The 27,334-nt window shown below is 45.4% G+C and overlaps 1 protein-coding gene across 3 annotated transcripts in view; it reads right to left on the bottom strand.

The window, feature by feature from the left end:
* Positions 1-4,349: 4,349 nt before the first annotated feature.
* Positions 4,350-27,334, bottom strand: part of pfas (phosphoribosylformylglycinamidine synthase) — an 81,267-nt gene continuing 58,282 nt past the window's right edge. For 2 of the 3 annotated variants that reach the window (XM_072549016.1, XM_072549018.1), the window contains 6 exons: positions 12,276-12,486; positions 11,988-12,082; positions 9,958-10,069; positions 9,520-9,678; positions 8,767-8,919; positions 4,350-4,903 (listed from right to left, as the gene is read on the bottom strand). In XM_072549016.1, the coding sequence (XP_072405117.1) occupies positions 4,593-4,903; positions 8,767-8,919; positions 9,520-9,678; positions 9,958-10,069; positions 11,988-12,082; positions 12,276-12,486 (1,041 nt within the window). In that variant the 3' untranslated portion in view covers positions 4,350-4,592. The remainder of the gene's footprint in view (positions 4,904-8,766; positions 8,920-9,519; positions 9,679-9,957; positions 10,070-11,987; positions 12,083-12,275; positions 12,487-27,334) is intronic. The other variant, XM_072549017.1, reaches the window with a different exon arrangement.

Genomic DNA, 27,334 nt, shown 5'->3' with positions numbered 1-27,334 from the left:
AAGTTAATTCTCCTGCTCCTTGGATGCTGCTTGATCAGCTGTGCTTTTCCAGCACCACACTCTTGACTCTGATCTCCAGCATCTGTAGTCCTCACGTTCTCCATATATAAACCACCCCAAACCCCTCAATTTGATTCCAGCCTGTAACCTATTCCCAGGTACCTGCTATTCGAAATATAAGCCACCCTAAACTCCTCAATTAGATTCCAGTCAGTAACTCACTCCTTGCTATTTGTTATTTCATATACAAACCACCTCAAAACCCTTGATTAGGTTTCAGTCTGTAACTCATTCCTCATTATTTATTAGTCAATGTATAAACTACCTTGAAACCCTCGATTAGATTCCAATCTATAACCGACTCCCAGGTATTCTGCATGCAAACCACCCCAAACTCCTCGATTAGATTCCAGTATGTAACTCACTCTCAGGTATCTGTTATTCTATATATAACTCATCTGAAACCCCTCAATTGGATTCCATTCTGTAATTCACAGTTGGGTTTTATTTTAATAAATAAATTCCCTGATCACGTGATTAGGTTCCCAAATATCTGTTATTCGATATATAAAACAATCCAAACCCCTCGATTTTATAACTCACACTTGGGTTCTTTTTTTATATAAATAAACCCCTCAATCAAGTGATTAGAATCCAGGTTGTAATGCACTCCTGAGTATCTGCTATTCTACCAATATATCACTTCGCCAATTTTCTCCATGAGATTCCAGGCTGATACTCACTCTTGCATCTATGGTGTTCTCTACATAAACCACCCCAAACCCCTTGATTAAATTCTAGTCTGTAACTCACTCCCAGATATCTGTTATTCCATATATAACCACTCCAACCCCCCCAACTAGATTCCAGTCTGGAACTCACTCCTGGGTATCTGTTAAATTATATTTAAACCCATCCTGAACCCCTCAATTTGATTCCAGTTAGTAATTCACGCCCAGGTATCTGTTATTCTATATATAAATCATTCCAAATCCCTTGATTAGCTTCCAGTCTGTAATTCACTCCTGGGTATGTTGCCCTGTATATAAACCACACTGAACCTCTTGATGAAATTCAAATATGTGATTCAGTTCCATGCATCTGTTGCTCTAAACTATCCTGCACCCCTCAATAAGATTCCAATCTGTAAATCTCTCGCATGTTTCTGTGTCTCTGTACATTAACCACGATGAATCCTTCAATTGGATTCCAGTCTGTTAACACTCTCCCAGGTGTCTGTTATTCTCTACATAAACCACCCAAAAACCCTCAATTTGATTCAGTCTGTTACTTACACCACAGTATTCAATATTCTGTATGAAAACCAGGCTGTGCGGCAAGATTCCCCAACAGGGACATTAAAACCCAAATGATGTGAACGTCTCTAAAAACTTGACATAATATCAAAGTAATGTGGGTTATAGAGAGGACAGGATCAGAAAATTCGACAGTGAGAAAAGGTTGTGAAAAATTGAGTGAGCAGGTGAAGCAGTAGAGAGAGGGGCATTTTGAGATTATGGAATATCTGTAATGCTCGATTCTGGGTTGACAGTAAATAATTAAACTGAAGATGCATCACGGGGGGGGGGGGGGGAAATGATCAGACTATGTGGGATCGTGCTATGCACCAGCTGCCCCAGTGTTATCATTTCAGGCAATGAGTCTTTTAATCAGCTAATCCATCATTTCAATGCTTTTCCAAGGTTCTGGCATGAAAACTCAACTCATTGCCCAATATGTTTCTTTGGATGTTGTGGAGATTGTCTGTGCCACAGAGGTAAACCTGGGATCTTGCTGTGCAATTTCTCCTGCTTTGCCTTTAAATTAATGATATCTCTTCCCTCCCAAGGAGGGGACACTTGAAGATTCAAAGAGAGAAACTTTGGAATCAGGAGACCTTTCTACAAGAGCTTTCTGCAAAGGGAGAGATAGTCCTGAGGCCTGAGCTTTCTGCATCGTGTGGGGGACCACAAGTTGCGTGTTGATTTACCCACAGAGATGTACAGCATGGAAACAGCTCCTTCAGTCCAATTCATCCGTGCTGACCAGATATCCTAACCTCATCTAGTCCCATTTGCCAACACTTGTCCCATAGCCCTCTAAACCTTTCCCAATCATACACCCATCCAAATGACTTTTAAATGTTGCAATTGTACCAGCCTCCACTACTTCCTCTGGCAACTCATTCCATACACGCACAACCCTCTGCATGAAAAAGTTGCCCCTTAGGTCCCTTTGATACCTTTCCCCTCTCGCCCTAAACCTCTGTCCTTTAGTTCTGGACTCTCTCCACCTCAGGGAAATGACTTTCTCTATTTATCCTATCCATGCTCCTCAGGATTTTATAAACCTTAAAAGTCACCCCTCAGCCTCTGATGCTTCAGGGCAAACAGCCCCAAAGTATTCAGCTTTTCCCTATAGCTCAAATCCTCCAACCCTGGCAAAAATCCTTGCAATTTTTTTCTGAACCCTATGAAGTTTCACAACATCCTTCTCACAGGAAGACCAGAATTGCATGCAATATTCCAACAGTACAGCCGAAACATGACCTCCCAACTTTTACACTCAATACTTTGACCAATAAAAGAAAGCATACCAAATGCTTTCTTCACTATCCTGGCTATCAGCAACTTTACTTTCGAGAAACTATAAACCTGTACTCCAAGGTCTCTTTGTTCAGCAACACTCCCAAGGACCTTACATTAAGAAGGACTTTTGCCCGAAACATTAATTTCGAAGCTACTTGGATGCTGCCTGAACTGCTGCGCTCTTCCAGCACCACTAATCCAGAATCTGGTTTCCAGCATCTGCAGTCATTGTTTTTACCTATCCATTCAGTGTATATGTCCTGCTAAGATTTGCTTTCCCAAAGTGCAGCATGTCACATTTATCTAAATTCATCTGCCACTCCTCAGCCCATTGGGCCATCAGATCAAGATCCCGTTGTAATCGGAGGTATCCCTTTTGGTTGTTCACTGCATCTCCAATTTTGGTGTCATCTGCAAAGTTACTAACTGCACCTCCCATGTTCACATTCAAATCATTTGCATAAATGACAAAAAGTAGTGGACCCAGCACCAATCCTTGTGGCACACCACTGATCACAGGTCTCCAATCTGAAAAGTAACCCTCCATCACCATCCTGCCTTCTTCTTTGAGCCAGTTCTGTATCCAAATTGCTAGTTTTTCCTGCATTCCATATGATCGAATCTTGCCAACCAGTCTCCCATGAGGAATCCTGTCGAATGCCTTACTGAAGTCCATACAGATTACGTCCTCTTTGCTATCTCTTCAAAGAACCCAATCAAGTTCAGGAGACACGATTGCCCATGAACAAAGCCAAGTTGACTATCACTAATCAGTCCTTGCCTTGGCGACACAGTGGCTAGCACTGCTGCCTCATAGCGCCAAAGACCCGGGTTCAATTCCCACCTCAGGCGACTCTGTGAGAGTTTTCACATTCTCCCAGTGTCTGTGTGGGTTTGCTCCTGCTTCCTCCCACAATCCAAAAAATGTGCAGGTTAGGGGAATTAGCCAGGCTAAATTGGCCACAGTGTTAGGTGAAGGGGTAAATGTACGGAAATGGGTCTGGGTGGGTTGGACTTTGGTGGGTCGGTGTGGACTTGTTGGGCCAAAGGGTCCATTTCCACACTAAGTAATCTAATCTAATCAAACAGACGTAAATCTGCCCTTCAGGATTCCCTCCAACAACCTGTTGGAATAAGGTGGAGTAAATTGGTTTGCTTCAAAGTGAGTTTGAACAAAGCGTAAACTGAAGTGACTTGTGGGGCAAGGTCAAACAGGGTCAGAGGGCCGTCTCATGAGTATGCTCCTGAACAAGGTGGCAATTAACAGGTCAAGGCAGCAAGTGACTGGAGGGGGGGCACTTTCACTTTTTTTTAATGTCAATTAAACTGAAAGTAATGAGTGGAAACCTTTGCTCTAAGTGCAGAAGCAGGCCATTTGGCCCATCTAGTTCCCACCCACCCTCCAAAGAGGATCTCACCAAGACCAACTCATGCTGTAACCCTACACTTCCCATGGCTAATTCACCCCACCTGCCCAGCCCTGAACACTATGGCAATTTAGCATGGCCACTCCATCCAACCTGCACATACTCAGGCCGTGGGAGGAAACTGGAGCACCCAAGGAAACCCATCCAGACACAAAAAGAGTGTGCAGACTCCACAGACATTCACCCAAGGGTGGAATCAAACCAGAAGCCCTGGAGCTGTGATACAACAGTACTAACCACTGAGCTACCGCACTGGCCAAGCTATACATGTCTTGGAAGTGTTTAAAATGTTGAGATCTTCACCTTGCAAATGTTAATCCAAGCAGATGGAATAGACAGTACAACCTGAGATCAGTCTTTATTTTCAGAGACATGGTTTTGAGCATTGTGAGATGAAAGATTCAGGTACTGATAAGATACCTGACACAGATTCTTTGCACACGTACACACAAGCTGAGACCAATGAGGGCTGCGGACTGATGGTTCGAAGGATTTCAGCCCAATGCTCAGTGTGCTGAGTATCAAATACACTGACTGTGAGGAAGGTCAGATTAGTGTTGCAGAGGGATATTGATGATCAGATACGCTGTAAACACCATTCATGAGCATTCTGAAACATGTGTAACCATGGCGACAAGGTGAGAGATTGTCGCCAGTCCTGAGGCATCCAGGGCCACTGCCATAGCAAGGTGCAGCGTTCTGGGTGAGGCATCATAGCCAAGTGGCGGCCGTCAGCAGAGCACAAAGCAGCAATTCCCAGTGGTGACCCATTAGGATTCTGGGGATATTTCTCTGTAGGCACACCAGAATCATCACAGTAACGGATTGGAGCTAGGTTCCTCTCGGTCACCTGCTTCAGCATAGAGTCCGACTCAAACTGCATGTAACCTGCAAAGGAGACGAGAGAGAGAGAGAGAGAGAGAGAGAATGAGTTGCACTCTACCAACTTTGTTGAGCTCAGTGCCTACTTTCTGGGGTCATCAGTTCCAGCCCCTACTTAATCACAGCATTCAGCCCAGGCTAGGCAACCACAGTTAGAGTCCCAGGTACATGGTAGTGAACACTTAGTTCTAGTGAGTAATCCTGAACACAGAACAGGGGCAGAGTTCAGCAGTCCTAGGCCTATCCATCCTACTTTAATGATTTATGTACAGATACATCCAAGCCTCTTTGCTAACGCAGTCTTTCGAACAGCGGTGCTTAGTGTAAAGAACATGGAGGGGCTGCATAAAGTGCATCACCTCAAACCTCTGCAGTGGACGTCATCTGCCAACTTTATCAACTTATCAATGCCCTAATAAATTTCTGATCTTGAGGGGCAACTTCTTCACTCTGAGGGTGGTGTGTATAAGTAGTGTGCTGGCAGAGGAAGTGGTATTTAAGAGACATTTGGACAGCGACATGGAAAGGAAAGGTTTAAAGGGATATGAGCAAAGTGCAGGCAAAATAGACTGATTCCATTTAGGAAACCTGGTTGGCTTCGACAAAGAGTCTGTTTCTGTGCTGTATGACTGTGACACTGCCCTCCTCACAGTCTACCCTTGCAAATTTTGTTTCACCTGCAAACTTTCTAATTGTTCCCTGCAAATCAACATCTGGACAGGACTGGCAGCTTAATGTTCCAAGGTATATATGCTACAAGGGTAGAACAGGATGCAAGATAGAAGGGGGAGCAGCGTTTTTTTAAAAAAAGGGATAACATTACAGCTGCACTTAGAATCCTTAGTGTGGAAACAGGCCCTTCGGCCCAACAAGTCCACACCAACCCTCCGAAAAGCAACCGACCCAGCATCCTACCCTGTCATCCTAATGTACTCATGACTACTGTACCTAACCTACACATCCCTGAACACTATGGGCAATTTAGTATGGCCAATTCACCTAACCTGCACACCTTTGGATTGCGGGAGGAAACCGGAGCACCTGGAGGAAACCCACACAGACACGGGGAGAATGTCTGTGTGAAGTTTGCACAGTCGCCCGAAGCTGGAATGGAACCCAGGTCCCTGGTGCAGTGAGGCAGCAGTGCTAACCACTGAGCCACCGGGCTCAGGTAAGTTATTTCGGTGGACTGAGAAATGAAAAAAGGATGAACACCTTATCAGGATTGTACTACAGATAGTCCAGTCAGCAGGAAATTGAGAAACAAAATTGTACAATCTCAGTTATCTTTAAGACTAAGACGGTGGGTTATGGTAGGGGATTTTAACTTTCCAAACATAGACCGGCACTGCCATCGTGTCAAGGTCTTGGACAGCGAGGAATATGTTAAGTGCGTACAAGAACGTTTTCTAATTCAGTATGGATACCTACTAGAGAAAGTGAAACTCAACCTGGTCTTGGGAAATAAGGCAGGGCAGAGAGATCAGTGGGGGAGCACTTTGCGGCGAGTGATCATAATTGTATTAGTATTAAAATACTGATGGTAAGGGGTAGACTGGATCCAAAAGTTAAAGTTCGAAACTGGAGGCATATTGACAACATTACACAAGAACTTTCAAGTTAATTGGGAGCATAGTTGTAGCAGAAAAGCTGATGGCAGCTGTAGCGGAGGCTGGTGCAGTGTAAAAAGTTTCCACACTTCAGCAGATGAACCCTGGCTGACACTTCCGTCCGAAATCGCTCCTGCCTGTAAGAACTTGGTTTTGAATTTATTGTTTTGCCAAGAGGTGTGTTTATGGGATATTGCTGGGTTGAAACAATTATCTAGTACAGAGAAAACTCAATTATCTAAATACCAATTATCCGAAAATCTGATTATCCGAAGGAGATCTCCAGGTCTCGATAGAAACATTACATCAAAGACGTGTTTCCAGCAGTGATCATGTTGTCAGTGATTAAACAGGCATGGTCTCCAAATGACTGACCAAATCGCTCTCTCTCCCCACACTTTCCCTGGAGTTCTACATAGGGGTGTACCCTAATACCCAGCCTTCCCAGGAATAATCTCTCCAACATTGTCCTGTGCAGGGCAAACATGGAACGTGTCAAACATTTGCTGTAAAAAGTTGTGTGGGGGGCTGGGCCTGTGTCTGTGCGCTATTTGGAGACTTAACCCACAAAGGCAGCAGCAGCAGTATTGTTGGTGTGCAATCCAGATGCACCGGAGTGGACTGGGGAGTGGGGGGGGAAAGAAAGAGTGGGGGGTGGGGTAAGGGGGCTCACACGCATTGTGCTGGGGAGCGGGGTTGGACCAGGTGGGGAGTTGGGGTTGGAAGGCCTTTAGGGGGTGGGGTATGGTTGGGAGCCAGGGGCAGGGTTGGAAGGGATTTAGGGGGCGGGCAGCGGGGTTGGACCAGGTTGTGGGGTGGTGTTGGATGGTGGGTGGTGGGGGAGGGGAGAAAGAGAACAGGGGGGTGGGGGGGGCGGCAGTGTTGGCCGTGGGATCTTGCATGCTGTGCTGCTGCTGCTAGTCTCCTGAACGAGGAGCAGACTTTAAAACTCCGAGCCCCAGAGGAAAGGCATTTCATCGATTTTTCAAATAAACTTTTATCCGAATGAAACAGTGTCCGCCCATCACGTTTGGATAATCGAGTTTCCACTGTAAATAGTTAGTTTCCAAAATTCCGTTTTCTTTTGTTAGCGTTTCAACTGTAGTGTTGAAATAAACCTTGTTTTCCTTAAAACTGAGTGGTTTGGCATCACACATGGATATCCATTTTACATCTGCGTTTAAAAGTTCGGGTCTAGGCCACCTTCCAAAGATATTCCATAATATGCCCCCTAACAAAAGAATGGTCATCAGTACTGCCCTTCCATTGTGCCATGGGCTTGACTGTTGCTGCACTCCAAGGATCCATCACCATCACTGATATCTGCAGTGGACAATCAGTTAGTGAGTAGAACCTAGAAAACAGAACATTACAGCACAGTACAGGCCCTTCGGCCCTCGATGTTGCGCCGTCCCGTCATACTAATCTGAAGCCCATCCCACCTACACTATTCCATGTACGCCCATTTGCCTGTCCAAAGATGACTTAAATGTACTTAAACTTGGTGAATCTACTACTGATGCAGGCAAAGCATTCTGTACCCTTACTCGTCTCTGAGTAAAGAAACTACCTCTGACATCTGTCTTATACCTATATTCCCTCACTTTAAAGTTGTGTCCCCTCGTGTTTGCTGTCCCCATACTTGGAAAAAGGCTCTCCCTGTCCACCCTATCTAACCCTCTAATTATCTTATGTGTCTCTATTAAGTCACCTCTCAACCACCTTCTCTCTAACGAGAACAGCCTCAAGGCCCCCAGCCTTTCCTTGTAAGACATTCCTTCCATACCAGGCAACATCCTTGTAAATCTTCTCTGCACACTTTCCAAAGCTTCCACGTCCTTCTTATAATGCGGTGACCAGACCTGTACACAATACTCCAAGTGTGGCCATACCAGAGCTTTGTACAGCTGCAGCATAACCTCCTGGTTCTGGAACTCAATCCCTCTATTAATAAAGGCCAAAACACTGTATATGCCTTCTTAACAACCCTAGAGTAGGACTTCTATGAACTCCACACTACCTGCCTGGTGAATTATTCGGGATTAATAGTGAACATGCAGAGGCTAATGCTGAACGCAGGAATGTTAAGAGATAGGGAGACTAGGGAATAAATAGTAGGGCTGCAGTTTAGAAGGATTCAAAGTTAGGATATGTTACAGCCTTTCACTCAACAATCTGGAAGCTAATGTTTCAGACGCACGGTGCATCTCAGCCACCTATAGCTCAGGCTGGAGTGTAACAGAACGGTCAGTCTCTCACCTTCTCCATGGGCCACCCAGATGCCGAGAGTTGATCCTTCCATTCCCTGCAGCAGGATCGAGCAGCTCTCCAAAATGGTCACTGTGACAAAGCGTGACTCGAAGCGCCTGGACCGGTTGTGGGTCAGCAGCACACCCTGGCGTAGTTCACCACCTGGAAGAGATATTAGTCACGCATTCTGCAACTAACTCCTGGGGCAAAGGACTTCCTTTAAGCCCGGGTCACTGCTATGACACAAAGCTAGCAGGAAAATCACTAAAATTACCAAGTCAACAATATCATCTTTAAAGTCGAAACGGATCTTCGTGGTTACCTACAGAAAGGTAGAAATGAGAAGTATAAAAGTCAGGGGCAACTCTTTCGCCACACCCTTTGGTCTTCCATTTATAATCAAGATGTTTTTAACATCAGACAGGGAGCAAATACATTTGCAGCTTTGATCTCAATCTTTTAAAATTTTAAAACTTATTTATAAATTAGAAGACTGGTGAACTTAGTTGGTTAGATGGCTAGAGTATGGGGCTAAGAAGAATTCCAACACCAGGGAACAATTCCTCTTCTGGTGGGGATAGACCCAGGACCTTCCTTGACAGTGTTTGAAATGTTTGAGTTAAGGGAGATAATTTAACATTTTAGGAAGAAGCAAGTTAAATGATGTAAGGCAGAAATGTCACAGGTCGAACATCAATGCTAACACAAATATAAGAAAAAGGTTCGGGATCCATGCCGTGTTCCAGTTCGAGATGTGCTCACCGTCTATTGGATCGCAGTCAACGTCAGAAACCACCCAACCAAGCAGCGCCATCAGCTGACAGCCGTTACACACTCCCAGGCTGAAGGTATCCTCTCGAGAACGGAACCGGGAAAACTCAGCACGTGCAGCAGGATTGAATCGTACGGTTGCTGCCCAACCTGTGGAAGAGGAAAGGCGAGGGATATTAATGGATCAGAGCTTTGCACTGCAGCACTGACAAGCAGATCAGATCGTCAATCAGGTACAAGATAACTGTTCCTACATTCCTGTGATTAAATACTCCTATTCCATATTTCCATGTGATTAAACATTCCTGCTTTGTATTCCAGGATGATTAAACATCTATTTCTATAAAATTCCAGGATTAAAGTAGCCCTCTTCCTTAAATAGTCCCACGCCCACGTGATTAAACATTCCAGTTCCTACATTCCTCCTACCTTTGGCCGAGCCGAGGACGTCTGCATAACTGAATCCTCCGACAAACACCACTCCACGGAAAGAGTCCAAACTCATTCCTGCACAAATGTCTGTCATTGTCACATCCCAAACCTACAGGAGAATGGAGTCAGGTTTTACTAAGCATCTATCACGACACACACACACCATCATCCCTGCAATTCTGATATCACCCACCTGGTCACTCACACTAGTTTCTTGTATTCAAGATGGTGTCGATGCACAGCAACACTTTGCAAGCTCTCTACAGCAGATCTTATTCTTACACATCTTCCAATCATTCTGCTCTTTTAAACCTCAATTCGAAGTCTGTTAAAATTACTAACAACGTTCTCTTAAATCTGTTTGCAGGTCAGATAGTCCCAATACAGACACTGGATCCGGGAGGAAACCGATCAGTTTGCGGCAAGTCCGATGTAATGGACCTCAGGGAAAACCAGAACAGAGGCCCAACGAGCCCCAACGGTACCTGGCCCCATGGTGACCCAACTCTGAGGAAGTCTGCCCCATCCCGAGGAATTCCAATCAAACTAATTTCCAATTCCAGGACCTCAACCTGTGCTGTCCTCTACAACTAGATCCTGAACTGCCTGACCCACAGGCCACAATCAGCGAGAATAGGCAACAGCACCTCTTCCAAGATAATTCTCAACACCAGCGCCCAGAAAGGATGTGTACACAGCCCTGTACTATACACCCTGCACACTCATGACTGTGGCCAAATTTCATCCTAACTCCATCTGCAAGTTCGCTGATAACACCACAGTTGTAGGGCAGATCTCAAACAATGACAAGACAGAATACAGGAAAGCGATAGAGTGGCTTGGTGGTGTGGCGAAAAGATAACAATCCCTCCCTCGACATCAGCAAAACTAAAGAGCTGGCCATTGATTACAGGGAACAAGGCGAGGGTAGGCCTCACCCCTGTCTACATCAATGGACCTCACGTAGAGATGGAAGAGAGAGTCAGGTTCCTGTGAGTGACAATCACCAATCTGTCTTGTTCCACCCACATTGCTGCAAGAAAGCACAAAAATGCTTCTTTTTCGTCCGGAGGCTAAGGAAATTCAGCATGTCCATAAAGACTTTTACTGATTTTTGCAGGTGCATCACAGCTTGGTGTGGTAACTGCTCTGCCCAGGACGGTAAGAAACTATAGAGAGTTGTGAACACAGCCCAGTCTGTTATCCAAGCCAAATTTCCCTCTATTAACTCCATCAACATACTTATCACTGCCTTGGAATGGCACTCCCAGCCTGGATATAATCTCTTCTAATCTTTTGTCAGGAAAGTTTAAAAACACATACCAACAGATTCAAGAACAGTTTATTCCCTGCTACTGTTAAACATCTAAGTGGACCTCTCAAATTTAACACTGACCTTGCTCTTTGTGCACTCTCTCTGCAACCGTAACATCCCATTCCTCACTCTGTTCCATTACTCTTACGCACTTGGTATGATATGATCTGCCTGTACTGCATGCAAAACAAGACTCTTCAGTGTTCCTCGAAACATGCGACAATAATAAATCAAATCCGTTATAAACAAGCCATCTCCCAATGTACCATCCAAAAGATACACTGCAGAATCTCATCAAGATTCCTTCCACAGCACCTTCCAATCTCAGGACCACTTCCATTGGGCAAAATAAGAGCAGCAGATACAGAAGACGACCCACCATGCCTGCAAGCTGCCCTACAACTCACCTGCCGTCCTGGTTTGGGATATACAATTGGGAATTTCTTCAGTGTCAGAGTCAAAATCCTGAAACATCCTCCCGAAAAGCACAGTGGATGACTGTGCATTCTGAAGACAGCAGCAGTTCAACACAGCAACTCCCCACCACCACTGCTCACCAGGTGACACCCAGAACCGAAAGAGGGCGAGTCCTGTGCAACAACCCACTTGGACAGGCAACGGATTCCCCAGTCTCTCACCCCAGCTGCCTGCCCAGGGGTTGCAAACCCGCCCGGCAGAGGAAACTGTTCACTTCCGATCTATTTCCTCTCACCTGGAATCCAGCCATGACAAGCGATGCCACCATCTCCCTGTCACCATTACTTCCCTCTTCACGGATTACTGCTACTTGCGGCTGTGGCAAATCTGCTGACATGAAATCAGGTGTAACAGTCAGATGTTAAAGACGACCGAAAGATCAGCAGCAGGTTTGTAAAGTATGCATCAACGAGTACTGACATATGCTAGAGAGATATCACCGAGCATGGGCAGAGCGCACCTGAGATGGACTGGGGGGGTGATCACAAACTGTGGTTCAACAGAGCAACGCTCTCATATTTACCTAAACTGGTTGATAAGCTGAGTCTGTTAGCTGGTTGGAAGCTGAGTGTGTACCGGGGAGCAGTGCGATGCTCCAAACTGCTTTCTTCCTCCTCCACACATACCCTATTAGACTGTAGCCTCTCCAGCCGAAAACTCGTTTCCTCCCACCAGGATCGGACAGTGGCTGTTCTTTCTGACAGAACCTCTTCCCCATTCACTCGCACCGTTATCTGGAAGAGAACATTTTTAAAAAATAAGCAGGGTAACAAATCCAAATGAAATCATCCCATTATAGCCTGTGTGCAATCCTGATCAACATCTGTGCTGGATATGGGTCAGGCAGGAATTATTCTCAGCCCATACGCTGGTCTTGATTGGTATACCGAGCTGAAGTGGATATCAGAGCCTTAGCTTATTCTTGCGCAGCATGGTTTAATGGACAATTCTCAAGGCCAGAGCTGATTGTTGCTGACCGTGTCAACTCCACACATATTCAGCACAGACTGTAGATGGAGGGCAAGATCCTCAAGCGCTGTGTGGAAAACCCAGAATCCCAACTGTGTGGAAGCAGGTCATTCTGCTCTATGAACAGCATCTCACCTAGGCTCACCCCATTGTAACCCTCTATTTGCCATGGCTAATCCACATACCCACAGATCCCTGGTCATTTGCTGCAGCCACATATTAACTTTGTGTTCATGGACTGTGACACCCACACCCAGATCTCTCTGTACCATAGCATGTTGCATTCTCCGCATTTAAATAAAATTTACATTTTTCCACACATCCTCCATTTGCCGAATTTAGCCCAGCTATTTAAAAAAAAATTGACATGCCTTTCCATACTCTCATCCTCCTAAAACTTCCTTCTCTAACTACCTTTCTGTCATTAGCAAATTTAGCAACAATCCATTGGGTCCTTTTATCAAGTCTTTAATATACTTTGTGAAAACATGAGGCCCCAACACTAATCCCTGTTGCATATCACTGAGTCTTGTCAGTCTGCAAATGACCCGATTCCGAGGCTGTTGCCGATAGCCAACCAATCCTCTATCCAGACAAGTATGTTGTAGCCTGCACCATAGACCTGTCATGTGGTACCTTGTCATGGAATCATACAGCAGAGAAACAAACCCTTCGGTTCAATTCATCCCAATCTGACTGATACCCATTTATCAGCATTTGGCCCATATCTCCCGAAACCCTTCCTAGTCATACACCCATGCAGATGCCTTTGACGTGTGGTAATTGTACCCGCTTCCACCACTCCCTCTGGCAGCTAATTCCATACATGCACTACCCTCTGCGTGAACAAGTTACCACTCAGATTATTTTGAAGGTAATTCAAAAGGTAATTATGAGGGCATGAGAGAGGAACTGACAAAAATAGATTGGAAGCAGAGGCTTGCGGGGAAGACAGTAGAGCAAAAATGGCAGGAGTTTGTGGGTATAATTGAGGACACTGTACAGAGGTTCATCCCCAAGAAAAGAAAGATTATCCAGGGAGGGATTAGACAGCCATGGCTGACAAAGGAAGTCAGGAAATGTATTAAAGAAAAAGAGAGATCGTATAAAGTGGCCAAGAGCAGTGGGAAATCAGAAGATTGGGAAGGCTACAAAAACAAACAGAGGATAACAAACAGAGTAATAAGAAAGGAGAGGATCAAATATGAAGGTAGGCTAGCCAGTAATATTAGAAGTGATAGGAAAAGTTTCTTTCAATACATAAGAAACAAACGACAGACAAAAGTAGACATTGGGCCACTTCAAACTGATGCTGAAAGCCTAGTGATGGGAGATAAGGAAATAGCAGGAGAACTTAACAAGTACTTTGCGTCAGTTTTCATAGTGGAAGACAGGAGTAATATCCCAACAATTAAAGGGAGTCAGGAGGCTGAGTTGAGTATGGTTGTCATTACAAAAGAGATAGTGCTAGAAAAGCTAAAAAGTCTTAAAATTGATAAATCTCCTGGCCCCGATGGGATACATCCTAGAGTTCTGAGAGAGGTGACTGAGGAAATAGCGGAGGCATTGGTTGAGATCTTTCAAGAGTCACTGGAGTCACGGAAAGTCCCGGATGATTGGAAGATCGCGGTCGTAACCCCATTGTTCAAGAAAGGATCAAGACAAAAGATGGAAAATTATAGGCCAATTAGCCTAACCTCGGTTGTTGGTAAAATTCTAGAATCCATCATTAAGGATGAGGTTTCTAAATTATTGGAAGAGCAGAGTCTGATTAGAACAAGTCAACATGGATTTAGTAAGGGGAGGTCATGCCTGACAAACCTGTTGGAATTCTTTGAAGAGCTGACAAGTAGGTTAAACCAGGGAAACCCAGTGGATGTGGTCTATCTAGACTTCCAAAAGGCCTTTGATAAGGTGCCACACGGGAGGCTGCTGAGCAAGGTCAGGGCCCATGGTGTTCGAGGTGAGCTACTGGGATGGATTGAGGATTGGCTGCCTGACAGAAGGCAGAGAGTTGGGATAAAAGGTTCTTTGTCAGAATGGCAGCCGGTGACGAGCGGTGTCCCACAGGGTTCAGTGTTGGAGCCACAGCTGTTCGCATTATATATTAATGATCTGGATGAAGGGACTGGGGAAATTCTAGCAAAGTTTGCAGATGATACGAAGTTAGGTGGACAGGTTGGTAGTACTGAGGAAGTGGGGAGGCTGCAGAAGGATCTAGGCAGTTTGGGAGAGTGGTCCTGGAAATGGTTGATGGAATTCAACGTGAACAAATGCAAGGTTTGCACTTTGGCAAAAAGAATAAAAGCACAGACTACTTTCTAAACGGTGAGAAAATTCGTAAAGCCAAAGTACAAAGGGATCTGGGAGTGCTAGTCGAGGATTCTCTCAAGGTCAACATGCAGGTTGAGTCTGTGATTAAGAAAGCGAATGCAATGTTGTCACTTTAGATTAGATTAGATTAGATTACTTACAGTGTGGAAACAGGCCCTTCGGTCCAACAAGTCCACACCGCCCCGCCGAAGCGCAACCCACCCATACCCCTACATCTACCCCTTACCTAACACTACGGGCAATTTAGCATGGCCAATCCACCTGACCTGCACATCTTTGGACTGTGGGAGGAAAAACCTCAAGAGGGTTGGAATATAAAAGCTACTGAGACTTTATAAAGCTCTGGTTAGGCCCCATTTGGAGTACTATGTCCAGTTTTGGTCCCCACACCTCAGGAAGGACATACTGGCACTGGAGTGTGTCCAGCGGAGATTCACACGGATGATCCCTGGAATGGTTGGTCTAACATATGAGGAATGCCTGAGGATCCTGGGATTGTATTCATTGGAGTTTAGAAGATTAAGGGGAGACTTAATAGAGACGTACAAGATAATACATGGCTTGGAAAGGGTGGATGCTAGGAAATTGTTTCCGTTAGGTGAGGAGACTAGGACCCGTGGACACAGCCTTAGAATTAGAGGGGGTAAATTCAGAACAGAAATGCGGAGACATTTCTTCAGCCAGAGAGTAGTGGGCCTGTGGAATTCATTGCCGCAGAGAGCAGTGGAGGCCGGGACGCTAAATGTCTTCAAGGCAGATTCTTGTTGTCTCGGGGAATTAAGGGTTACGGGGAGAATGCGGATAAGTGGAGTTCAAGTGCCCATCAGCCATGATTGAATAGCAGAGTGGACTCGATGGGCCGAATAGCCTTACTTCTACTCCTATGTCCTATGGTCTTATGAAAATCTTACCCCCATAACCTTAAACCAATAACCTCTAGTTTTGGAATTCCACCACTCTAGGAAAAAGACTGGGGCTCCTCACCATATCCATGCCCCTCATGATTTTATAATCCCCCACCCTCCAAATGCTCCAGGGAAGAAAGCCCCGGCCTATTCAGCCTCTCCTCACAACCCAAACCCTTTTCAAGTTTAACCACATCGATCTCATAGAAGGACAACTAGAATTGAACACAGTATTCGAAAATTGACCTCACCAATGTCCTGTACAGCTACAACATAACATCTCAACTGCTTTCCTCCATGTTCAGACCAATAAAGCAAACGTGACATACATCACCTTCATCCTGTCTACCTGCAACTCCACTTTCAAGGAATTATTTACCTGCACCTCGAAGTGGTTCTTTCCTCTTTGTTTGGCAACACTCTCTGGGGTCTTACTATTAACAGTCTGAGTCCTGCTCAAGTTTGTCTTACCAAAATGCAACACCTCATATTTAAATTAAACTCATTCTGCCACTCCTTGGCTCACTAACCCAGGTGATTAAGATCACTTCTTTACTACCCACTGTACGACCTATTTTGGCGTCATCTGCAAACATACTATCAAATGGCTTCCGGAAAGCCAGGGACACCACATTCCCCAACAAATTTGCTGTTCCAGCAGCAGGAAGAGCGGGAGCTCTAACCAAAAATAACTCTGTTGTTAAAGCAAGGCTTTTCGATTTATATTTGTGATTAATTAAAGGTTTAATTGGTTAATTGAATAAGACCAGAGTATACACGTACTAGAAATTATTTAGTACATAAATTGCACAAGTTAAGTAAGTAGTCATGGCTGGACAGATGATGCGTTGTAGTTGTATGATGTGGGAGCTGACTGATCCCATTGTGAAAGGCAGTGACCACATCTTCCGGATCAGAATTACTGATGTGGAATCTGAGCTTCAAACTCTGCAGCACATCTGGGACGGGGAGTTACCTGGATACTTTGTTTTAGGAGGCAGTCACACCCAGTAGATTAACAAATTCAAATTCAGTAAGTATTCAAGGACAACCGGGTGTGACTAAGTGAGGCAGGTCAGGGATTCTGAGTTCAGGAGTGCAGGAGCCTCAGCCCTTGACCTTGTCCAACAGATATGTGGCTCGGGCAGTAATCTGAGGACCTGTATTTCAATTTCCTTCCTAGTGCTTGATAATCTCCAAACAGGTCCTCCACCTTATCTTTGTCTCCGTTAGTCCCAACGTGGACTACAACAACTGGATCTGCTCCCTCCCACTCCAAAATCCTTTCAAGCCGGTCGGAGGTGGGCAGCACGGTGGCACAGTGGTTAGCGCTGCTGCCTCACAGCGCCAGGGACCTGGGTTCAATTCCCGCCTCAGGCGACTGACTGTGTGGAGTTTGCACATTCTCCCAGTGTCTGCGTGGGTTTCCTCCGGGTGCTCCGGTTTCCTCCCACAGTCCAAAGATGTGCAGGTCAGGTGAATTGGCCATGCTAAATTGCCCGTAGTGTTAGGAAGGGGTAAATGTAGGGGTATGGGTGGGTTGCGCTTCGGCGGTGCGGTGTGGACTTGTTGGGCCGTTGGTATATCTAATCTAATCTAATACGAGATTTTTGCTCACTGTATGGATGAGGAATTGGGCTGTGGACAGGATGAGCCAGCTGACCATGGCACCATGGTGCAGAAGGCCATTCAAGAGGGGGGAGCAAAAAGACAAGTAGTTGTTATAGTGGATGCAAAAATTAGGGGGAAAACAGATGATATCCTACGCAAGCCGGATTGGGAGTCCCTCACAGCGTGTTGCCTGCCCGGTGCCAATGTGCAGGACACCTCCGACCGGCTTGAAAGGATTTTGGAGTGGGAGGGAGCAGATCCAGTTGTTGTCGTCCACGATGGGACTAACGGAGACAAAGATAAGGTGGAGGACCTGTTTGGAGATTATCAAGCACTAGGAAGGAAATTGAAATACAGCTCCTCAGATTACTGCCCGAGCCACGTGCCAATTGGCATAGGGATAAGAAAGTTAGGGAAGTAAACACATGGCTAAGGGATTGGTGTGGAAAAGAGGGATACTATTTCATAGGGCATTGGCATCAGTTTGGAACCAGGTTTGGGGGGGGGGGGGGGGGAATGGAATCTGTACTGTTGGGACGATCTCCACCTGAACCGATCTGGATCCAGCATTCTGAAGAAAAGGATAAATTGGATGGTCAATCAGACTTTAAACTTCTGAGTCGGTGGAAGGGCAGCGAAAGCGACCGGAAGTATGGAGTTAATGGAAAGATCAGCACCAGAATAGTATATGTGCTGGGTTTAAGCTTGAGGCAGACTAGGAATGCAGCAAAAAGGAAGGATAACTTAGAACATTTTATGATTTCTGATATCTCTAATAATAAGCTAGCATTAAGGCAGTTCATCTGAATGCTCGTAGTATTTGTAACAAAGTAGATAAATCAATGGCACAAGTCATCGTGAATGATGATGTGATAGATATCACAGAGACATGGTTGCAGGGGGTTTAGGAATGGCAGTTAAACATTTAAGGATTTATAACTTATCAAAAAGACAGAGAGTTGGGCAGAGGGGGAAGAGTTGCCTTGTTAGTTAAGAATAAAATTAAATCTATGGCACTGAAGGACATAGGGTCTGTGTGGGTGGAGTTGAGGAACCACAAAGGCAAAAAAACCATAATGGAAGTTATGTACAATCCTCTTAACAGTGGTCAGGACCAGGATTGAACAGACTATGTTGTTTTACAGATTGTGCTGGTTGATGATCGGGGCACAGCAGCGAAGTCAGAGCTGAACCAACGAGCAGCTCATCCTGTAGATCTCAAGCTTGACTGGGTCCCAGGAAAAATGCCCCAGGAGGTGAGGAAAAGGGGATTTATGTATGGGAGGCAAGGGTGAGCTTTCATCAATGTCCAAGGTTAAGATCCAGCCAACAGAAGAGGCTGCAAGACACACTGATTTTCATTGTTCATTCACAATTGACAGCTGGGCTGTGTATGTCCAGGGGTGCATGGTATGGGGACTGGGGAGAGTGGATCCAGATTATCCCCGATTTCTCAAATCCTCAAAGTGGTAAGCTAGCCCCTCTGCAGGATCCCAAACAATGCTTGTAACCACAGTATTGTTCTGTCTAGGTCTAGTCAGCTTCTGGTTAGCAGGGATTTAGTGATGGCAAACCATTTGAACGTGCAAAGAGATTTATCCTCATTTACTATCCCCTCAAGACCAGAAGAAAGGAAAAACTGAAAGAATGAATTTAGCAGCGGAGAGGGAACCCAGGCTTTATGCACCAGCAGAAAGCAAGCTGTATCTAACAGCTGCATCACCAAAAGCCCCAACTTCAACAACTGAAAGCAAGACTGGCTCTGTGTGAGCCTGACTCCACCCACCCATGCTTCGTTTGCCCATTTTGTTTTAAGTTTAAAAAAAACCCCAAATCTTTACTTTGCTTTCCACGGAGCAGGCACCCCACCACCAGGTTTACAGCATCTCTCTTGAAGAGAACCAGGACAGACAGATTCCCCTTAGAGGCACATAACATCACAAATGTTGGAATTGCACCCACCTCTACCACTTCATCTGGCAGCTCATTGCATAAGTGTACCTTACCTCTGTGTGAAAAGTTAGCCCCTCAGGTCCCTTTTAAATCGTTCCCCTCTCACTTAAACCTATGCCTTCCAGTTTTGGACTCATCCACCAAAATATGTTCGCTATTCACCTTATTTATGCCCCTTATATTATAAACCTGCAGGAAGCTGGCCCTCAGCCTCCTGCATCAGGGAAATATGTCCCAGCTTATCCAGCCTATACTTATCACTCAAATCCTTCAGTCTTGGTTATGCCTTTGTAAATCTTTTTTGCACCCTTTCCAGTTTAATAACATCTTGCCTAAAAGCAAGGCAACCCAGAATTGCACACAGTACTCCAGAACTGGCCTGAGAAATGTCTTGTCCAGTCACAACATGGTTTCCAAACTCCTGTACTCTCTGCTCTGACTGAAGGAAAGTGTGCCAAATGCCAGCTTCACCACCCTGTTTATCTGTGTCGCCACTTTCAAGGGACCTGCACCCTAGGTCTCTCTATTCAACAGCACTCCCTGGGGTACCACCATTCACTGTATGTTCTGGCCTGGTTTGTCTTTCCAAAGTGTGACATGGACATGGAACAGCACAGCGCAGAAAAGAACTCTTTGGCCCATGATGTTGTGCCGAACATTATGCCAAATCAAACTAAACCCTTCTGCCTGCCCTCGGTCCATGTCCCTCCATTCCATGCATATTTTTGTGCTTAGCTTAAAGTCCCTAATCGCTCCTTTGCCCCTATTGTACCTGCACCATCATCCACCATCATCCCTGACAGCCTCCTACCACTATGTAAAATAAAACTTGTCCCTCATGTCTCCCTCTCAGCTTAAGTGCATGCATCCCTCCCCTACCCCCACCTCCTGAACAACACAGTCAGGCCTGCAGGGGCTGACCAAACATCCCTGCCACCTCCCATTTTAATCTCCCTTCCCATCATGACTATCCTTGGCCGCCTCCATTGCCACAACGAACCACACTGCAAATTGGAGGACTAACACCTCATCGTCTGCTTGGGCAGCCTACAGACCAGAGGACGCAATCTTGAGTTCTTAAATTTCAAATAACCTCCCTTCCTATCCCTCTACTCCCTTTCCACCCCCTCCCTCTCCCTTCCACATTCCACCCTGACACCAACCGGATTCATTCCTCCCACTGACCAACCAGGTTGTACCCTCTACTTGTCATCACTTATCCCCACTTCACCATCCTGTCCCTGCTGCCCCCTTTATCTGCAGCTCCACCTACACCCACTCCCAATCCTGAAGGGTTACACCCAAAATGTTGACTTCTGCACTTCCAAATGTTGCCTGGTTTGCTGTGTTCTTCCAGCCTCCTGCTTGTCGACTTGCAATTCTCTTTATTTGTCAAGAGCATTTCTGGGCACCTTCCTTCTCTCCTAGTTCCCTGCTTGCCTAATGTCCCTCACAGGCCCTGTCCGATTTTAGTTTCCTAAACCTTACATGTGCTGCTTCTTTCTTTTTGACTTAATTCACAACCTCTCTCATTTCCAAGAGTCCCTTACCTTGACATCCTTGTCCTTCCTTCTCAGTGGAACATTCCAGACTTGAACTCTACCAGCAGGTCTTTAATCAGTTTCCACATGTCAAAGATGGAATTGCCTGATAACATCTCCTGCTGAAAATGTGTTGCTGGAAAAGCACAGCAGGTCAGGCAGCATCCAAAGAACAGGAGAATCGAAGTTTCAGGCATAAGCCCTTCTTCAGGAATCCTCCTCCCAATTCACACTTCCTAGCTCCTGCCTAATGCTGATTTAATTTGCCCTCCCCCGATTGAGAACCTTCCCACAAGATCCTGATTTATCCTTTTTCATAGCCATCTTGAAACTGGAGTTGTGGTCACTGTTTCCAAAATGCTCTCCCATTGAAAGGTCAGTCACTTGACCAGACTCATGAGCCAACACAATGCCCAATATAACGCCTTCTCAAGCTGGACTATCCAATACTAATTAAAGAAACCCTCTTAGATATCCATGATTAGATTAGATTCCTTAGTGTGGAAACAGGCCCTTCGGCCCATCAAGCCCACATCGACCCTCCAAAGAGTAGCCCACCCAGACCCATTCCCTCTGACTAATGCACCTAACTTTATGGGCAATTTTGCACGGCCAGTTCACCAGACCTGCACATCTTTGGACTGAGAGGGGAAACCGGAGCACCAGAGGAAACCCACGCAGACAGGGGGAGAATGCGCAAACTCCACACACACAGTCACCCAAGGCTGGAATCGAACCTAGGTCCCTGGCACTGAGGCAGCAGTGCTAACCACTGAGCCACCGTGCCGCCCCTCCCTCTTGCTCTAAGGGATTCCCAGTCAATCTTGGGGAAGTTGAAGTCATCCACTATGACAACTCCATTTATTGCATCTTACCTGACTACACATTTGCTCCTCAATCTCTTGGTGGCTGTTGGGGGGCTTATAGTATAAGCCTATCAGAATGTTTGCACCTGCCTTATTTTTGAGCTGTACCCATACTGCCTCAGTGGATGAGCCTTCCAGCATGTTCTCTGTGTGCAGATGTAACATTCTCCCCGATTAGTAATGCAACTCCTCCACCTCTTACCTTTCTCCCTGTCTCGTCTAAAACAACGAAACCCTGGAACGTTCAGCAACCAGTTTTGTCCCTTCCTCAACTAATTCTGCGTCATGGCCACACCATCATAGTCCCATGTACTGACCCAGGCTCTAAGCTCATCTGCCTTACAGATAATACTTCTTGCATGGAAATAAACACACTTCAGCCCATGAGTACCATGGTGTTCATTTACCTGTCTCTGCCTATCCTTTCATTTTGATTTACTGATCTTGGCATCTACCTTCTCCTCAATCTCTGCACTTGCTGACCTGCTGCTCTGATTCCCAGCCCCCTGTCACTAGTTTGAAACTTCCCAAGTAGAACTGCATGATCTTGCATTTATCCAAATTAAACTCAATTTATCTTTCCTTGGTCCAATTGATCAAGATATTTAAGATAACCTTCCTCACCGTCCGATATGCCACCAATTTTGGTGTCATCTGTAAACTTATTAATCATTCCTCTTAATTCAAATCGTTTTATATAAATGATGAGCAACTACAGACCCAGCAGCGATCCTTGTGGCACACCATTGGTCACAGGCCTCCAATCTGAACAACCGTCACCACCTTCTGTCTCCTCTTGTCAAGCTTTTTTTGTATCCAATTGGCTAGCGCTGTCTACTAACCAGTCTACCATGCGGGATCTTATCAAAGGCTTGATAAAGTTCACGTGGACAACATCTACCGCTCTGCCTCCATCCATCTTCGCGGTCATCTCTTCAGAAAAATACTTGATCGCCTCTCACGAACATGATTTCCGACGTGCACAGCCATGCTGACTATCCCTAATCAGTCCCTGTCTTTCGAAACGCACGTGGATTTCTCTCAGTATCTTCTACAACAACTTACCTACCACTGACATCGGACTCATTGGTCTGTAGTTCCTTGACTCTTCATTACAGCCTTTCTTGCATAAAGGCACAACATTAGCCACCCTCCATCTTCCAGCACCTTACTTGTGACTACCAATGATTCAAATATCTCTCTTAGGAGTCTTGCAATTTCTTCTCTCGCTTCCCATGATGTCCTGGACTACACTTGATCAAGTTTGAGAGATTTATTTACGCATTTTATGAGCTCCATCACCTCCTTTTCTGTAATGTGGACTTGTTGAGACATCGCTGTTTATTTCTCAGAGTTCCCTAGCTTCTATGTCTTTCTCCACAGTAGATTTTGATGCGAAATTTTGGTTCCCCAAATAAATGGCTTTGTTGATCTTTAAGGGGTCCTATTCACTCTTGTTGTTCTTTCACCCTTAATATATGCTTGCAGAATCTCCTTGGATTTCCCTTAACCTTATCTGTCAGGGCTCTCTCATGTCCCCTTTTTGACTTCCCAATTTTCCACTTAGGAGTACTTTTCCACCTCATATGCTCAAGGGGTTCATTTAATTCCAGCTGTGTATATCTGACATACGGTTCCTTATTTTTCTTGAGCAGAGCCTCTATTTCTCCAGTCATTCTCTATTCCTGCAAACCTGGCCCTTCACACTAACAAGAACAGTTTGGCAGACCTACCTCCATTGCTCAGTTCTTTTGAGTGTAAGAGTTGGGAAGTCATGTTAAGATTGCACAGGACATTATTGAGACCTGTTCTGAAATACTGTTCAGTTCTGGTTGTCCACTTACATGAAGGATATTATTAAGCTGGGGAGGATTCAGAAGAGATTTACCAGGATGGTGCTGGGTATGGAAGGTTTGAGTTACAAGGAAAGGCTGGACAGACTTCATTCCACTAGAGTGTTGAGAGGTGACCTAATGGAAATATCTAGTGAGTGTTAACGGTTGTTGAATTTTACCCAGATCAAGGCACATTTTGAAGGTCAGAGGAGAGATTTCTTAAAAAAAGCATGAGGCAAAATTTTTATATAGCAGGTGTTGTGCATGTGAAATGAACTTCCTGAGGAAATACAATCACATCATTTAAAAGACATTTGGATATGTACATGAATCGGAAAGATTTGGAGGGATATGGGCCGGGGCAGTCAGATGGGACTAGTTTAGTTTGGGATTATGGTCACCATGGACTGGTTGGACCGAAGGGTCAGTTTCCATGCTATATGACTCTACGCTCTCCCTGAACTCATGTTATCTTACTTTTGAAATCCTCCCACTTGCCAGATGTCCCTTTACCTGTGAACAGCCTCACCCAGTCAACCTTTGAAAGTTCCTTTCTGAGGTCATCAAAACTGGCCTTGCCCCAATTTAGAACTTTGGCTTGTGGGCCAGGCCTATCCTTGTCCATAACCATTCCCTTAACACTATGGCAGTCCCAGTCTATGTTTGGAGAGTTAAAATCCCCTACTATTACAACCCTATTATACTTTTAGCTGTCAGCAATTTTCCTATGTATTTACTGCTCCGTTTGCTGCTGCCTATTCGTGGGACACTATTGTATATAGTGAGCACCTCCTCCTGATTTCTCAATTCCACCCATACAGCTTCATTTAAGAATCCCTCAGACATATCCTCTTACGTACTGCCATGATGTTTTCCCTAACCAAAATTGCCATTCCCTCAGGTCGACTGCCTCCAATTCTATCCTTCCTATCACATCTGTACCCCTGGAACATGGAGCATTCAGTCCTATCCCTTTCTCAGCCATGTAATAATTATAATCCCCCCCGTTCCATCCATGCCCTGAATTCAATCTGCTGGAACCTTTCTATTGAAATAAACGCAGCTTCATTCATCAGTCGTTTGGCTCTGCTGTAAGGCAGAGTTGCAGTCGTGGTGCCAAAGACCTGGCTGCTGCTGCTGCTATTTTCCCTTAAGGCACTGTTCTCCTTGTCCTCCTCCTCGTCCTCCTCCTCAACCCCCTCCCTCCCTCCTGCAGAACAACCATACCTGTCTGCATCTCCAATCGATCGCCCATTTACTGGCTAAACCTGTGCTGTCACTACCTCCCTGAAGCTATTATCTATCACACTGTCTGCTTCCTGTATGCTCCTCGGTGCTTCCAACTGCTGCTCCAACCGATCTATGTGGTCTGAGAGGAGCTGCAGCTGAAAGTGCTTCTCGCAGACATTCATTTTAAAAATCTATTCCTGTCGAGAGTGTAGCTTTGCTGATGGATGTGCCATTGGTAGAGGAATTGAGTTCCGGAGTCCTGAGGTCATGCTGCAGTTGTATAAGACTCTGGTGCGGCCGCATCTGGAATATTGTGTGCAGTTTTGGTCTCCATACTATAGGAAGGATGTGGAGGCACTGGAACGGGTGCAGAGGAAGTTTACCAGGATGTTGCCTGGTATGGTAGGAAGATCCTATGAGGAAAGGCTGAGGCACTTGGGGTTGTTTTCATTGGAGAAAAGAAGGTTTAGGGGTAACTTGATAGAGGTGTACAAGATGATTAGGGGGTTAGATAGGGTTGACAGTGAGAACCTTTTTCCACGTATGGAGTCAGCTATTACAAGGGGGCATAGCTTTAAATTAAGGGGGGGTAGATATAGGACAGATGTTAGGGGTAGGTTCTTCACTCAGCGAGTCGTAAGTTCATGGAATGCCCTGCCAGTAGCAGTAGTGGACTCTCCCTCTTTATGGGTATTTAAGCGGGCATTGGATAGGTATATGCAGGATAGAGGCTTAGTGTAGGTTAGGGGTGCTTTGATCGGCGCAACATCGAGGGCCGAAGGGCCTGTACTGCGCTGTAATGTTCTATGTTCTATGTTCTATATTTTCATCCAAGATTTGAAGGAAGAGATCATTCTACCATCACAACCTGGAATTTCCATATCTTGCCCTTAGAATTGCGATACTGAGCAATTTGCAAGGTATACCTGCAGCATTACTTGACATTTGGGAAGATTTAATCTGGACAAATGAGAGGTGATGCATTTCAGAAGGTCAAATGCAGCAGAGGAATATACAGTGCATGTCAGACCCCTTTGAAGCATTAACATACAGAGGGACGTAGACATACAGGTCTGTAGTTTCCTGAAGGTGGCAGGCAATACAAGTGGATGACGTAGTGAAGAGGTAAGTGGCATTCTTGCCATTATCAGTTGGGACATAAAGTATAAAAATTGGCAAGTCATCTGCACAGTTCAGCCATCCACAATCCCAGAGGGATGTGAAGGCTTCATATAGGAAAGGTTTAACAGGAATCAGCCTGCTTTGGAAGTTATTAGCTCAGAGGAGAAATTGGGTAGGGCTCCTGAAGAAGGGCTCATGCCCGAAACGTCGATTCTCCTGCTCCTTGGATGCTGCCTGACCTGCTGCACTTTTCCAGCAACACATTTTCAGGAGAAATTGGACAAACTCTGTTTGTTTTCACTTGAACGTCAGAGACTGAGGGCGCCTGATAGAGGTTTACAAAATTGAGGGGAATGGATAGTAGGAGTCTATTTTGCAGGGCACAAATGGGGCAAAAGTTTAAGGTAAAAAGTGGGGGGGGGGGGGGGAAGAAGCATAAAGGAGTTGAGAGGCACGTTTTGTGTAGAGAGTGGTAAATGTCTGGAATGCAACGCAAAAGGTGGCAAAAACAGAATAACAATGTTTAAGAGGCATCTTGATAGATATTCTGTGCCTCTTCATTTAGAGGAATATGATATGGATTATGCTGTGGCGAAAGGGTTTTAGTTTAAAAAGTATCGTGTATTGGCACTGTCTTGGTGGGCAGAAGGACCTGTTCCTGTACTGTATTGTTTCTATTGCTCCACTCCACAGCCCTCTGTCTCATACTGATAAAGCATATGTCACATCAAATGTCGGTGTTTTCTTCACTCTGCATGTCTTTTTGTGCAGGACTTCATACTGAATTGGACAAAGCCTGACCTTAAACCTCTGATCCTTCCTGACCTTACAGTGAGGGATGCCCTGAGCCGTGTACTACGACTGCCATCTGTGGCGAGCAAGAGATATCTGACTAATAAGGCAAGGTGGAGTGACCAAAGAATCAGGAGGGTCTGAGATGGAATATGCAGGCGTCACTGGGGATAGGGCGGGTTTGTTCCAGGTTGGAAGTTTGCAGTGTCTACTGTAAAATTTATTTGTTGTTTGGCAAGGAGATTTATTGTGGCTCAGAAGGAGAAGAATTCAGATTTAGCTGGGCAGAATTTGAGTTGGTTGCCATTTGTGTTGGTTGCCATTTGTGGTTTGGTACTGGAGAAGAGACGGAAGTTTCAGGTTTAGAGAGGGCATTTTTAAAAAATTCACTCCCAGAATGTGGGGGTTGCTACATAGGCTGGCA

This window comes from Chiloscyllium punctatum, chromosome 28, assembly GCF_047496795.1.
Source record: "Chiloscyllium punctatum isolate Juve2018m chromosome 28, sChiPun1.3, whole genome shotgun sequence".
NCBI lineage: Eukaryota > Metazoa > Chordata > Chondrichthyes > Orectolobiformes > Hemiscylliidae > Chiloscyllium > Chiloscyllium punctatum.
The sequence above is the reverse complement of the archived record's forward strand: the minus strand, read 5'-3'. Positions and strand labels throughout refer to the sequence as shown.